Here is a 12195-nt window from a genome sequence, read left to right on the forward strand (position 1 = left end):
AGACAGTGTCACCGAGCAGATGAACAGCGACTGGAGGAAAGCCAACTACAGCTGCAACAAGTAAGTGGCTAGCTACGATTTTTACAGCGTCGTGACTCGTGACACGTTCATTTTATGAGAAATGCATGTGGAAATTGTAGGTTGAAATTAGGGGTACAATATCAGATTTGTATGATACTGAGTAACATTAAGGTTAGCCAATATAGATCCGTGACAATCAGTTATAATTAAGCCATTAGCCCAGGTAATCAAACTATAAAGGCGGTCGAAATCTGTGAACTTTACCATAAGTGTTAGCAATTATGCAATTATTATTTAGTTGATCTAAAGTGCTAACAAATGTTAAAACATATATAGTTAAGGTTAAACTGAAGAAGCAAAAGCACACGTTTGTTCTAATCGATGGTTCTAATCCATGTCATTAAATCATTTTATTTTATCTGCTGAACTACAAAACAAAACAGACAATAATTCCACAACCCGATCAGATTCCAGCAAACTCCAGCATCACGGATCAGCGCCTCCATACACCTGGCTCAGATGAAGAGCAAATGGGAATTGACCAAGATGGAGCTGTAACAATGCAACAAGTATGTTTCTTGGTTGGTGACTAGCTACTGAAATTGACCATTAAGGGATGCTAAATAAATATCTGGCTGATAAAGTAGCAGATTTGACAGGTTATGTCAAAGTATTTCATTTGAATTCTAAGCCAAAATGATCTCTAAAACTTTAAATGTGATTTTTATTTTATTTTATTTGCTGTACTAGAAAAACTAAATGAACATTTGAAGAGTCAGACCTGTTCTTTGTCTTAGTTGTAATACGGATGTCTGGTTCGGCAAGAGTTATTGAATATTAAATCACAACATCTGACCCTTTTAACCATCAAATTACCATAAAAAAGTGGAATTAGCAATTATATTATTAGCTGGAAAAAACATTGTAAATCCATATTAACCTCTAATTACTACATTAATATCTATATTTTTTTTTTTAGGATCTGACAACACATGCCACTGCCTTTGTGATAAATGCCTGAGCCAAGCATTGTTTGTCACAGGTACAATGCTTCCCTAAAAATGTGTTTGAACAGAACACAACATTTTGTTATTTACACAGTTAAAGACCTACTTCACCGGCGGAAATATGAATGTGTGTAGAACTCTGAGATCCTATGTAGTATAAATGTGCACATTTATACATTTTAGAACATCCTAGCCTGAGAAAAGGAGTAAAGAGTGTTTTATGGTCTCACTGTCTAACCCTACGTAAATTTTATTTAAAATATAGGGTTAGGATTAATAGGACAGCTGGGCCAAGGGAAGACTGAGGGACGAAAACCTAATTCATTATATTATAATAGCGATTTTATAATGATAGAAAGCTGGTTCTGTATGGGTGAAGTATTCCTTTTTAAGCAAAGCAGTTTACAGTGGTGATACCTTATGTTAATTACTATTTTATCAGCAAACCTGTATATCAAAAGTAGCAGTGGTGATCATGATAATGTGTTCCAACCTCTGAGATTAATGACATCACCTCTCTCTCTCTTTCTATTTTATCTCATTTTCAGAAAGACATGAATGACATTGTTGCTGGGGTACAGCAGTACCAATCATCACTATTGGACAATCTCCGGAGGCAGATGAAGGACGTGGTAAAGAAGCATTCAGAAGGCACAACAAGTCAACTTGAAAATGATGCAATGGATATATTTGACAATTTCATTGACCCCTTTGCTAATATTGCAACAACATTTCGACAGAACAGCGTCATTAGGAAGCAGTTCAGCTGTGTGGATGCAGAGGAAATTCCAATTGCTCCCACCATAATTAGAAAGAAATGTGGAGGATCCAGAGAATGTCTCATCAAAGACAAAGTATTTTATTATGTACCATTAGTTAAACGTCTAGAGCAGTTATTATCCCATCCGAGGGTTTTGACTATGATTGAACAGGGACCCCAGAGGTGCAGGGAAGGTTTTTTTTATGAAATTGTTGATGGTGCTCTTTTAAAATCACATCCCTTATTTTCAGAGAAACCAAATGCACTGCAGATTGTTCTATACACGGATGAAATACAAATCTGTAATCCACTTGGATCATTTGCATCAAAAAATAAGTTGTTAATGGTGTACTACACCCTTGGAAATATAAATCCAAAATATAGATCTAAGTTGGCATCTATTAGGCTACTTGCGATGGCTAGATCAGCAGACCTCCGTCAATCTGGTGTAGAAGTCATATTGAATAGAATCAAGGAAGATGTGGATGCATTGTACAGTGGTGTTAAAATCCAAACTGTTAATGGAGAGAAAATGATATTTGGTGCTATGGTCTCTCTCTGTGGCGACACTCTGGCACAGCATGAACTAGCAGGGTTCAAAGAGGGTGTGGGCTTTGCCTACAGTAAGTGTAGACACTGTGAGTGTTCTTTTGAGGACATGCAGTCACAATTCAACGAGGATGCATATACTAAAAAGACATTGGAGAAGCATGTCAGGCAGTGTGATGAAATAGAAAAGGCGAACACAGACTTGCTTCGCAACAGCCTGAGAACAACGTATGGGATAAATCGGAGGAGCAAGTTAGTTGAATTCCCATCCTTTGATATTATTCAGCAAACCCCGCAAGACATTATGCATGTTATTCTGGAGGGCATTGCTCCATTGGAAATCAAATGTGTCTTGAATCATCTTATTGAGTCAGGACAAATAAGTCTGGACTCTGTGAATTCGGTCATTCTTGGTTTCCCTTATTCCCCTCCTGATGTTAGAGATCGGCCATCCCTAATTGCTCTAAGTACACTAACGTCAAGTGATGGTAAGCTAAAACAGTGATCTGGGCAAATGCTTGTCCTACTTAAGATATTGCCATTTGTTTTTGAGAGTTTGGAAGCCAATGCATATCTCCAATTTATAACTGAGTTAATAGCGATTGTTCAAATAGTGTTTGCACCTGTTCTTAGCATTGCAACTGTTTCTAGGTTGAAGTCACTAATTGAAAATCATTTGAAGCATTGGAAGGAGCTTTTTCCAGACCACAGTGTTACACCTAAACAGCATTATATGATACATTTGCCATCACAGATACAATCATTGGGTCCAATGATCAGACATATGTGTATGCGTTTCGAGTCTAAACATTGTCTTTTTAAACAATGGGCTTCCAAGCTTAATTTTAAAAATGTATGCAGGTCTTTGATTAATCAGAACCAAATATATGAAAGTTGTCAAAATGTTGACCCTTCCAAGCACTCAATTTTTTCAAATGAAAAAGAGATGGGACCTGTATCTGAGGTTAAAGATCTACAATATTTACGTGGAAAATTGAGAGACTTTCTAGGTTTCAATGAAATACACCATGCTGCATCAGTCAAATGGCTTGTGATAAATGGTAATAAATACATAACTGAGAAGTCCATGATCCTTGCCAAAGTACTGAATGGTAATATGCCAGAATTTGGACTGGTCAAAAAAATCTTTATTGTTGATTCTAGGCTTTATTGTTTGGAATATCAACCATTTCAAACTATACACTTTGATAGAAATGCCATGGCTTATCAAGTTCAGCGTCCACACCTTGCACAGGCCAATGATTTGGTTGATGCTGAAAAGCTGGTCGATTGTACCTCTTATTACACAATTAGCAGCAAGAGCCAAACGTATGTACAAGTGAAATACCATCTTGAGGATGTTATGGAAATGCACAACACTTCAAACGACTCATAGTGTGTTCCCAAGATACAAAGCTTTTAAAGCATCTTGGAATTTGAGCAGGGTCATATTATATTGGGTCATAGGATATTCTAGTAGCAGATGAAAATGTTAGATGTTTGAATTCCAGAAGTGTTTTGCATTGGTTTTTGTACTGTACCTAAATACTGAAAATCAACTCTTTCTTTGATAATAATGGATTTTTTTGAGGTTGTTTCAAATGTTTATTAGACCACGTGTTAAGAGCCATTTAGGTGTCAAGAATGATCACAATGCTGCTCCTGTTGTGTAGTGTCATTGCTCTGTACTGTATTAAATATCGGGACATTTGTAATTGCTGTGTTTTAAGATTGACAATTAAACAATGAATTCCATTTTATTGTTAACTGTTTTTAATATGTTAAGAGATAAGATGCTTGAAATAAGAAATTCAGATTTTGATTAAGCAGTTTTGTACTTGTCAGTATTGATGTAACACCTTTAGAGTAATGGTAACTCTCATTTTAAGCATTAACATACCCAGAACCAGTAATTCATCTCAATAACAGGTTATAATGTCTTAAGATAATTCAGGAAAAAAACACTTAAATCAAGTGAAATGCTCTGACGCAAAACTGCCTGGTAAGAAGAAATATGTTGACAGACAAAAAATAAGAATATTTTGCCTTGATTTAAGATATTTAATCTTTGCTAGATTTCAGTTTTTGCAGTGTACATAATATCCTAAACTACATACTTCGAAAGCTATTGTCGATTTTTGATTTCAGTGGCTTTGATTGCGTTGTATTTTTGTCAACATTTTGTTGCTGTGGTTTGCTGTTTTCCCTTGGAAGTATTTGCTTGCACTGTAACAACGAAATGAAGTCATATCTTTTTTTTTATTCATTTCTCCCTCTAGGTGTGACCATGACGGTTGTGGAAAGGCCTTTGCTGCCAGTCATCATCTCAAAACGCACGTGCGGACACACACAGGTACATGTATACCTGTAGTGACCGATTTAATTAGTTCATACACGGAAAGTCCATTTGGGCCAAATTAACTTTTCATGAACAAATGTCTGTAAGCAACATATTATTGTAATCCGTGTTACGCACTCAAAGAGAACCAAAACTGTCAGGGGACGGTCTGATAAAGTGCAGCAACATGTCACCTCGTTTGTTTTGGCAGCTTATACGCCTCACATTTGAAATATGTATATTTTTTTTAGTAGGCTAACAAGTTCAAAGTGGTTGGTGTTAAATTCTTTGTTTGTCGCCGAAGGGGAGAAGCCGTTCAACTGCCCCAGCGACGGCTGTGAGAAGACGTTCAGCAGCCAGTACAGTCTAAAGAGCCACATCAGGGGCCACGGCAAGGGCCAGCCCTTCACCGTCACACTCAGCCACCCGCTGTCTGAGGTACGAGAGCCCTGTCCGTCTGTCCCTCTCTCCGTCTGACTGCCTGAGGTATAAGACAAGCAGGCCCTGTATGTCTGAGGTAACCGTACAACCAGGCCCTGTCTGTCTGAGGTTACCATGATAACAATAATAATAATACAATATGCTTCCAAAATGTGAGTATCTATATTTGGCAAGGATTGATAAGGATAAGACTTGGAGGTTGCTAATTTCACAATTATTATTATCAATATTGTGGTTTTGTGGTTGGATATGTCACGCTTGACAGTATATTAGAAGTTAATATGCTGGCATATAATTTGTGCATGTTTATCTCTAATCACAGGATGCCAATCACTCGCTGTGTCTCAGTGACCTAAGCCTCATCTCCACTGACTCTGAGCTCAGAGAAAACATCAACAACGTAAGTCTCAGCTGTGGTAATAGTTATCTAACTAGGCTGAATACGACTATTTAGTCGTGTTAATGTGGCAGGTGCTTTTATCCAAAGACGCGTGCAGTGAACTCATTTTAGACATGAAATGTGAAAATGAGCAGGTGAGGGTAAGGCCTCTTGCCCCACAGTCTGACTGGACACGGATCATGGCCACACCCTAACCACTGGGCTGCCCTTTTGTATTCTGGCCCACCTTCTAACGCACAATGGTGTGACCGTGGTGACCTTAATGACCTCGTGAATTGTGTTCCAGGCTCAGAACCTGGACCTGAACAACGTGACGCCCATCAAGATCTTTGAGCTCATGTTCCAGAGTCCGGAGAACAGCGTGAGCCAGGACGACGGGCCTTCACACGGTACGTGGTGTTTCCCCTCTGGCCCACGCCCGATCTCCAGGCTCCCTCTGACTGACTCTCCCCTCCCGCCCCCAGAAGGCCTGGTGGAGTCCTTCATCCTGGAGACCAGCGCTCGGCCGGGGGCCGGCGACGGCTCCTCCATCCTCTCCTTCTCCTTCAGCCCCGCCTCCCCCCGCCCCCACGGCGGCACGGTGGTGGACACCTCCCACGCCCACGCCTCCTGCTGTCAGCCCCCCACCCCGAGCTGTCCGCAGGCCAGCACCGCCTCCTTCGCCCCCGTACCGGGCCCCCCGCCGGCCCCCGCTCTGCCGGACCCGCCCTCGGCCCAGCCCCCGCCCGCCGCCCACACCCATCCCCCGCCCGCCGCCCCTGTTGACCTGGTGGTGCAGCCCCCGGCCCCGGCCCTGGCCTCAGCCCTTCCCCAGCACTTCGTCACCCTACCACCTTCCTACCTGCACCCAGACGGCCAGCCCACCCAGACCATCCCCCCTCCCCTTGGACCGCCTGTGGCGACGGCTCCGGACCCAGCTCTGGCCCCCCCGGCCTCTGCTTCCTCCACCCTTCCAGCCGCAGCCGCAGAGATCCTACCGGCGGCGGCTCACCCCATAGCAGTCCCCCCCATACCCATCCCTGTTTCCAGCCTGGCCCCCACCCCCACCACCTTCACCATCGCCCCCACGCAGAGCCTGCTGCAGCCCAGCCTGGTCATGTCCGACCAGAACCTGCAGTGGATCCTGAGCAGCGCCGCCAACAGCCAGCAGAACCCCGATCAAGCGGTAGGCTGATGTCTGTGGTTGTTTTGCCGCGTCTGCTTTGTGTTTGGCAGTGAGATCTGTGTATGATGTGTTCTGGTCCGTGTCTCCACAACAGCACCAAGGAGCTCCCAAGGTAGAGAAGGTCTTCTTTACCACCGCCATCCCAGTAGGCAGCAGCGCAGGTAAGAACCCACTCAAAAGTGGGGACTGTTGGGTTCCGGAGCAACAGAGAATGTTCAAAGCTTTGGTGCTTCTTGGCGAAATCAAATAAATGACAGAGATTAAAGGGGACATATTATACCGCCAGGTGTGAGTGTGATTAGCCTTACAAGCCATTTCGAAAATCTGTGGACTAAAGTAAACGTTGCTCATCTATCCAGCACAGATGGACAGAGGTGGACACGCCCACTAGTGATGTCATATGGGGCAGAATTTTGAAACAGCTTGTAAGGCTGATCACACTCACACCTGGTGGTATAATATGTCCCCTTTAAAGAATTCAACCAGATCATTGCCTCACTCTCTCCATATCGTGCCACAAAATCAGGGTCCAAGCAAGCAGTTTGTTAGGAGGACGCGTTATATCGATGCCTGTTCTAGCGAAGTTTAAGTGTATAGTCCTGTTTTTTTCACACCGTCAAACAGCAGGCTACTACTTGCAGCTCTCAGGGGATTCGTCATGCCTGTTGTGCCACCGTGGGAGGCCAGCCTTGCATATTTGGCACACTGCCTTTGTCTTGTCGTCACTCAATTTAAAGTGATCCCACGCAACTGAGGTCTTCGGCATTTTGTCTTCCTTAACAAGCGAGGTGAACTGTGTGGCGTTATGTTCCATGCTGTGAGTGAGCAGTATGCCATGTGCCCAAGCTGAGCTGGTATATATTTTCGCATTTAAACATATACAATTCTTTAGTGCATATAAAAAGTATAAATAAAGTAAAAACCGAGTACCTACTCATCAAACGAATACTTGCTCCAGCCCTAGAACTAGAAAGGAACTCAGAATGATTCATTATTGTTATTCTATCGTGTGTTTATGTGTGTGTGTGTGTGTGCGACTGCGTGCGCAGGCAGTTCGGTGCAGCAGATTGGTCTCAGTCTGCCCGTCATCATCATCAAGCAGGAGGAGTCGTGCCAGTGTCAGTGTGCCTGCCGAGACGCCGTTAAGGACAGAGCCCCTCCCACTGCCGCGTTACCCCGGCAACAACCCCCTGACCCCGCGCCGCCGCCGCCGCCGCCGCCTCCTCCACCTCCCCCAACACTGCCTTCGGAGCCTTCGCAGCCGGCAGCCTCCTCTCTACCCACCTCAGGCGGCCTCCCTCCGTCTTCCTCCCAGCCGACGGAGGTGGTCCTGGGGGTCTCCTCCTCCTCCTCTCCTTCGCAGACGTTGGCCAACATCGACGTGTCGGACTTCCTGTCGCTACAGAGCCCCGAGGCGGCGGCCAACATGGCGGCTCTTCTCCTTGTTGCTGAGGAATTCAACATGGCCGCCGACAATGGCAGCAGCGGTGGCGGTGGTGGTGGACAGGGGGACGCTTGAGTCCATCGCCGTGCTCTTGGCTCCGTCCTCTGACGCGTTCCACCGCGGCCTTTGGGCCGTCGGACCCCCGCAGTGCATTCTGGATCTCATTCCACGGGGAGCGCCGTAATCAAATGAACCGCGTGTTGTTCAGCAGCAGTGTAAGTGCTCGCGTGTTACTTCTGAAGTAAGATGTATCAAGTTCCTGTTGTCTAAGCACTGAAAATCTATTGAAATTCCATTATGAGAAGTGAACTTCAAAAGACTGAACTTGACCTGAAGCTTTTTATTGACTATCCTAGTACTGTACTGCGGGAACAGAATGCACTGTGAGAACGTGGATGGATCCAGGTGAATCAGAAATGGGCTGGCAGATGAATCCTACCCGGGGTTGGGGGGGGTCGTCCCTTTTCATGTTGTTATTCTGTCTGCACCTCCAACTTATGAAGTAGGCTCCTCAGTTTTTGAAAAGACGAGCGCAGTCCACACAATGTGACCTTTTCTCTTCAGTTTCCTCACTCCTCCACTGTAAGCGCCACTAATCAACACCACAATTGGTTTGCCTTTCTTTGTTTTTTTTCACTTTTGAAAGAAATTAAATGGAGTCACGCGCAGGTTACCTTGAACGTCAACTAATAATTTAATTTGTTAATTTATTGAAAATGCCTGCTCCTTTTCACATGCCAGCTTTGATGTAAAGGACGGCGGAGAAATAATTGTTTTGAATTTTCTAATTTATTTCATGTCTACCTTTTTCTGTGTTACTGATTTCCTTCTGCAAACATGATTGGACCTGCTTAAAGGTGTGTGTGTGTGTGTGTGTGCGTGTGCGCATTCTGACGCTCTGTTTGGGGCTCCATGTTGAATAGCACTTTGACCCTCAGGGATGCATCGACTCCTAGCTGGGCCTGACCACCTTCGATCAACTGACCTTTCTTTAGCCCATACAGTTCTTTAAACAGGCGCCTAAACACTTGCAGTTTCCGGGATGTTTGCTGCCCTTTCCCCTGTCCTCTGCCTTTTGCACACAAACACGCTCTCTCTCTCCTGCGTCACGCGGCCTCCTCCTCCTCCACAGCCCCGGGTCCCATTGCTGTACCAGGATTGGGCTCTGACCCCGTCTCTACTGTAAATACATTTAGCGGAACCTGTAGATCGTTTGAGAGTTTGTATTTTTGTATAGAGTTTTGAATCCCATCCCCCCCCCCCGATGGGTTTGTTGGAAGGGGGGGGGGGGCGCGGCAGGAGGTGGGGAGTCCAGTAGCCACTCCTCACCTTGCACCCCTCACCCCCAGACCAACTCTTATGCAGAAGAGTTTATCTGTAGGTCGCCGGTCCGCTCGGGCCCGTGTACAGCTAATAGTAGTGATATTGAAAATATAAAGCAACAGCTAGCCTCGCGCTCACAGAGTTATATAAACAGAGGGACACAATGCAATGATGACCGAGCAGAAGGCCCATGGAGACGGTGCGTCTCGCGTAGTCGAGCCCCCTCGGCCTTACCCCGGAGCCGGGCTGCGTGTCCACTCAGCCCGCCCTGCCTTCTCAGCCTCTGTGGCACGTCTCTGACATGACTAGCCTCACTCACACAGGCCAATGTTTGACCTAGTAACTGGCATGCCATGCCAAGCAAGCCTATTGGTTGGATAATCACTTTATTGCGTATCGGAGCGTCGGGACTCGCCGACGGGAATGGGTCTATTCCAAAGCGCTGACCTGTTTGACCCCAGCGGCATTAGGGTGACCAGATCCCAATTCACCAGAAGTGGGACAAAGACTACGTTTGTGCGGGACAATGCGGGACAAAGTGGGGGGGGGGGGGGGGGGCGGAGCCCTGCTGTCTCCGCACGCAGCTATTTGATAAATGCTAGATGATAAATCACGCATTTCCAAAAAAAAAAAAAATCGAGTCTGACTGTCAATAACAATGCGGGACAACGTCTCAATTTGCGGGACGCGTTCAAAGTCATGGAAATGCGGGACTGTCCCGCACAAAGCGGGACATCTGGTCACCCTAAGCGGCATCCCGGCTTCAGAGAGTTAAAGTCCTGCCATGTTGTCTGCCCCACCCATGCACTCAGAGCTGTTTTATCACACGAGCTGTTGAACCCCTTGTTTGTGATCAGCAGCTTATTCAGAAGGTTGCCCCCCCCCTGAATGGGGACTTAAATTAGTGATGCTAGGGTTCCACCTATGCCTGAATTCTACATGCTGTATCACGCCCAGCCAAGATCTGTTGGACCCCTCCCCTGGTTCTTCCCACCAGGGCGAGTGGTCGCTGTGCATGGAAACTGCCATCCATACGTTCATGAACACAATGCATACTTTAGAGCTGAATACTATGCAATTCCTAACCATCGCCAACAGTGGCACTCAGTGACGAGTATACACAGATCAAACGGCAAACTGTCTAAATTGAAAAATGTCAGTTGGCTCATTTCCACATGAGGTAGAGCATTCTGTATTAATGTATAATGCTCTACCCTCAACATGGTGTCATCAATTTTAATGTGCGCATGGTTTTTCTTTTTTATACCAACTGCAATTTCATTTTAGAGTGGATACATTTGGGCATTAAGATTGACTATTGTTTTGAAGTGCTTTCCCATGCATTATGAACCGTGACTTAACCGTTGTGCACTATTACCTATTGGCTCACGTTACTTTCTGGTGACATCACTTACCATAGTTTGTGTAGAGAGACAGTCGTGTTCAAATTAATAACAAGCTAGACTGCAAATTGTATTTTTTTGTAAAATACTTCCAACTGAATTGAAACTTTCCCATAACTATGTGGCCATTGTGACTTCAAACATTCACATCGATAGCAACTGGTACCTGCTTGGAAGAGATTGTTTAGCACACTGGCATTCATGGAATTACCTTGACTTTTCAAATGGATTTTTATTTGCATTTACCTATCACATCAAGAGCAGACTTGTGGGAAGTAATGGTTAACATGCTAAACTTGTTTACGGGGTGACCTGTACTGCTGCCTATCTGAAAGAAACCGGAGGAATAATCATAGAAAACAGGAAAAAAGGCTAAACTGCAGTTATTGGTTCTCATAGGAATGACACTGGGAACCAAACAATGACATTGCCTTGATTTCATTCGATTTGTTGCCACCCCTGTCATTTCACTTTACTTATTGGTTCCTCTTTATATGACTGATTATCTTGACTCAGAAAGCAACAGAAATTCTACAATAAACTCTTGGGAGGTGACATGATTAAGTCATTCAACAAATCAAACATTGGTTTTGCCTTTTGTAAGTTTAAGGTTGTTGATTTTTGGTCATTAAGCAACAAAATGGTTCTAAAACTGGCGAACTACAAAGTTTATCTGAAGGGATAACCGCTTGTGAGCAAAACACTGATAGAGACATTGATTTGTGAGCAGAAAAGCGATTTGGAAACCTGTACATCGGCAAACTGGATTTCCAAATCGGTCGATCGAGGGGCAAGTCTGCTTCCAATTTAATGTCTTGTCACCCAAAGACTGGGGAATTGTAAAGATTAGTATTTTTTAAAGAATGTATAATGTGAAAGTTTGCTTTTGCTTGTTTTGTATAAGGTAATATTGTGTATAAGGTAATATTGTGATCATTGTTATGATCAATAACTGAATTGAGAGCAATATACTAATTAAACCTGATTCTGGTCACAGAAACCTTTTGTTTGGAATATCTCACAGACATTAGCCTACTTTAGTTGTAATTTATTCAAATATGCAAGTTAGACATAAAATCTGTGCTTCTTGTTGAATCACTTTGGAGATGGTAGCGTTGCATCCTGGAGATTCCTCTTCTAGAAGATGAAATTAACATCTCAGCAAGACAAGTAGTGTTTTAATTAGACCAATATGTGTAAGTGAAGCGGACCTACCAAAACAACACTCTGCAACTCCTGCAAATCCTCCAGGACGTTGTTGCATAGCGATATCTGATTATCAAGGGTAAGTAACATCTCGCCAACCTTCTTCAGTCGCTGTGACAAGGGAAAACAAAAACTCAT

At 44.2% G+C, this 12195-nt stretch overlaps 1 protein-coding gene and 1 long non-coding RNA gene across 2 annotated transcripts in view; both read left to right on the forward strand.

Annotated features, from left to right (window-relative positions):
• Positions 1-11808, forward strand: part of mtf1 (metal-regulatory transcription factor 1) — a 31679-nt gene extending 19871 nt beyond the window's left edge. Inside the window, exons 5-11 of the mRNA XM_079745398.1 lie at positions 4617-4690; positions 4980-5113; positions 5439-5516; positions 5803-5905; positions 5981-6681; positions 6776-6842; positions 7731-11808. Coding sequence (XP_079601524.1) covers positions 4617-4690; positions 4980-5113; positions 5439-5516; positions 5803-5905; positions 5981-6681; positions 6776-6842; positions 7731-8200 — 1627 coding nt within the window. The 3' untranslated portion in view covers positions 8201-11808. The remainder of the gene's footprint in view (positions 1-4616; positions 4691-4979; positions 5114-5438; positions 5517-5802; positions 5906-5980; positions 6682-6775; positions 6843-7730) is intronic.
• LOC307082007 lies at positions 392-3411 on the forward strand. The gene is made up of 3 exons (XR_013812183.1): positions 392-590; positions 1001-1063; positions 1577-3411. It is a non-coding gene; the product is annotated as an uncharacterized lncRNA (long non-coding RNA).
• Positions 11809-12195: the final 387 nt, after the last annotated feature.

Source organism: Pollachius pollachius (assembly GCF_949987615.1).
Source record: "Pollachius pollachius genome assembly, chromosome: 1".
Classification (NCBI taxonomy): domain Eukaryota; kingdom Metazoa; phylum Chordata; class Actinopteri; order Gadiformes; family Gadidae; genus Pollachius; species Pollachius pollachius.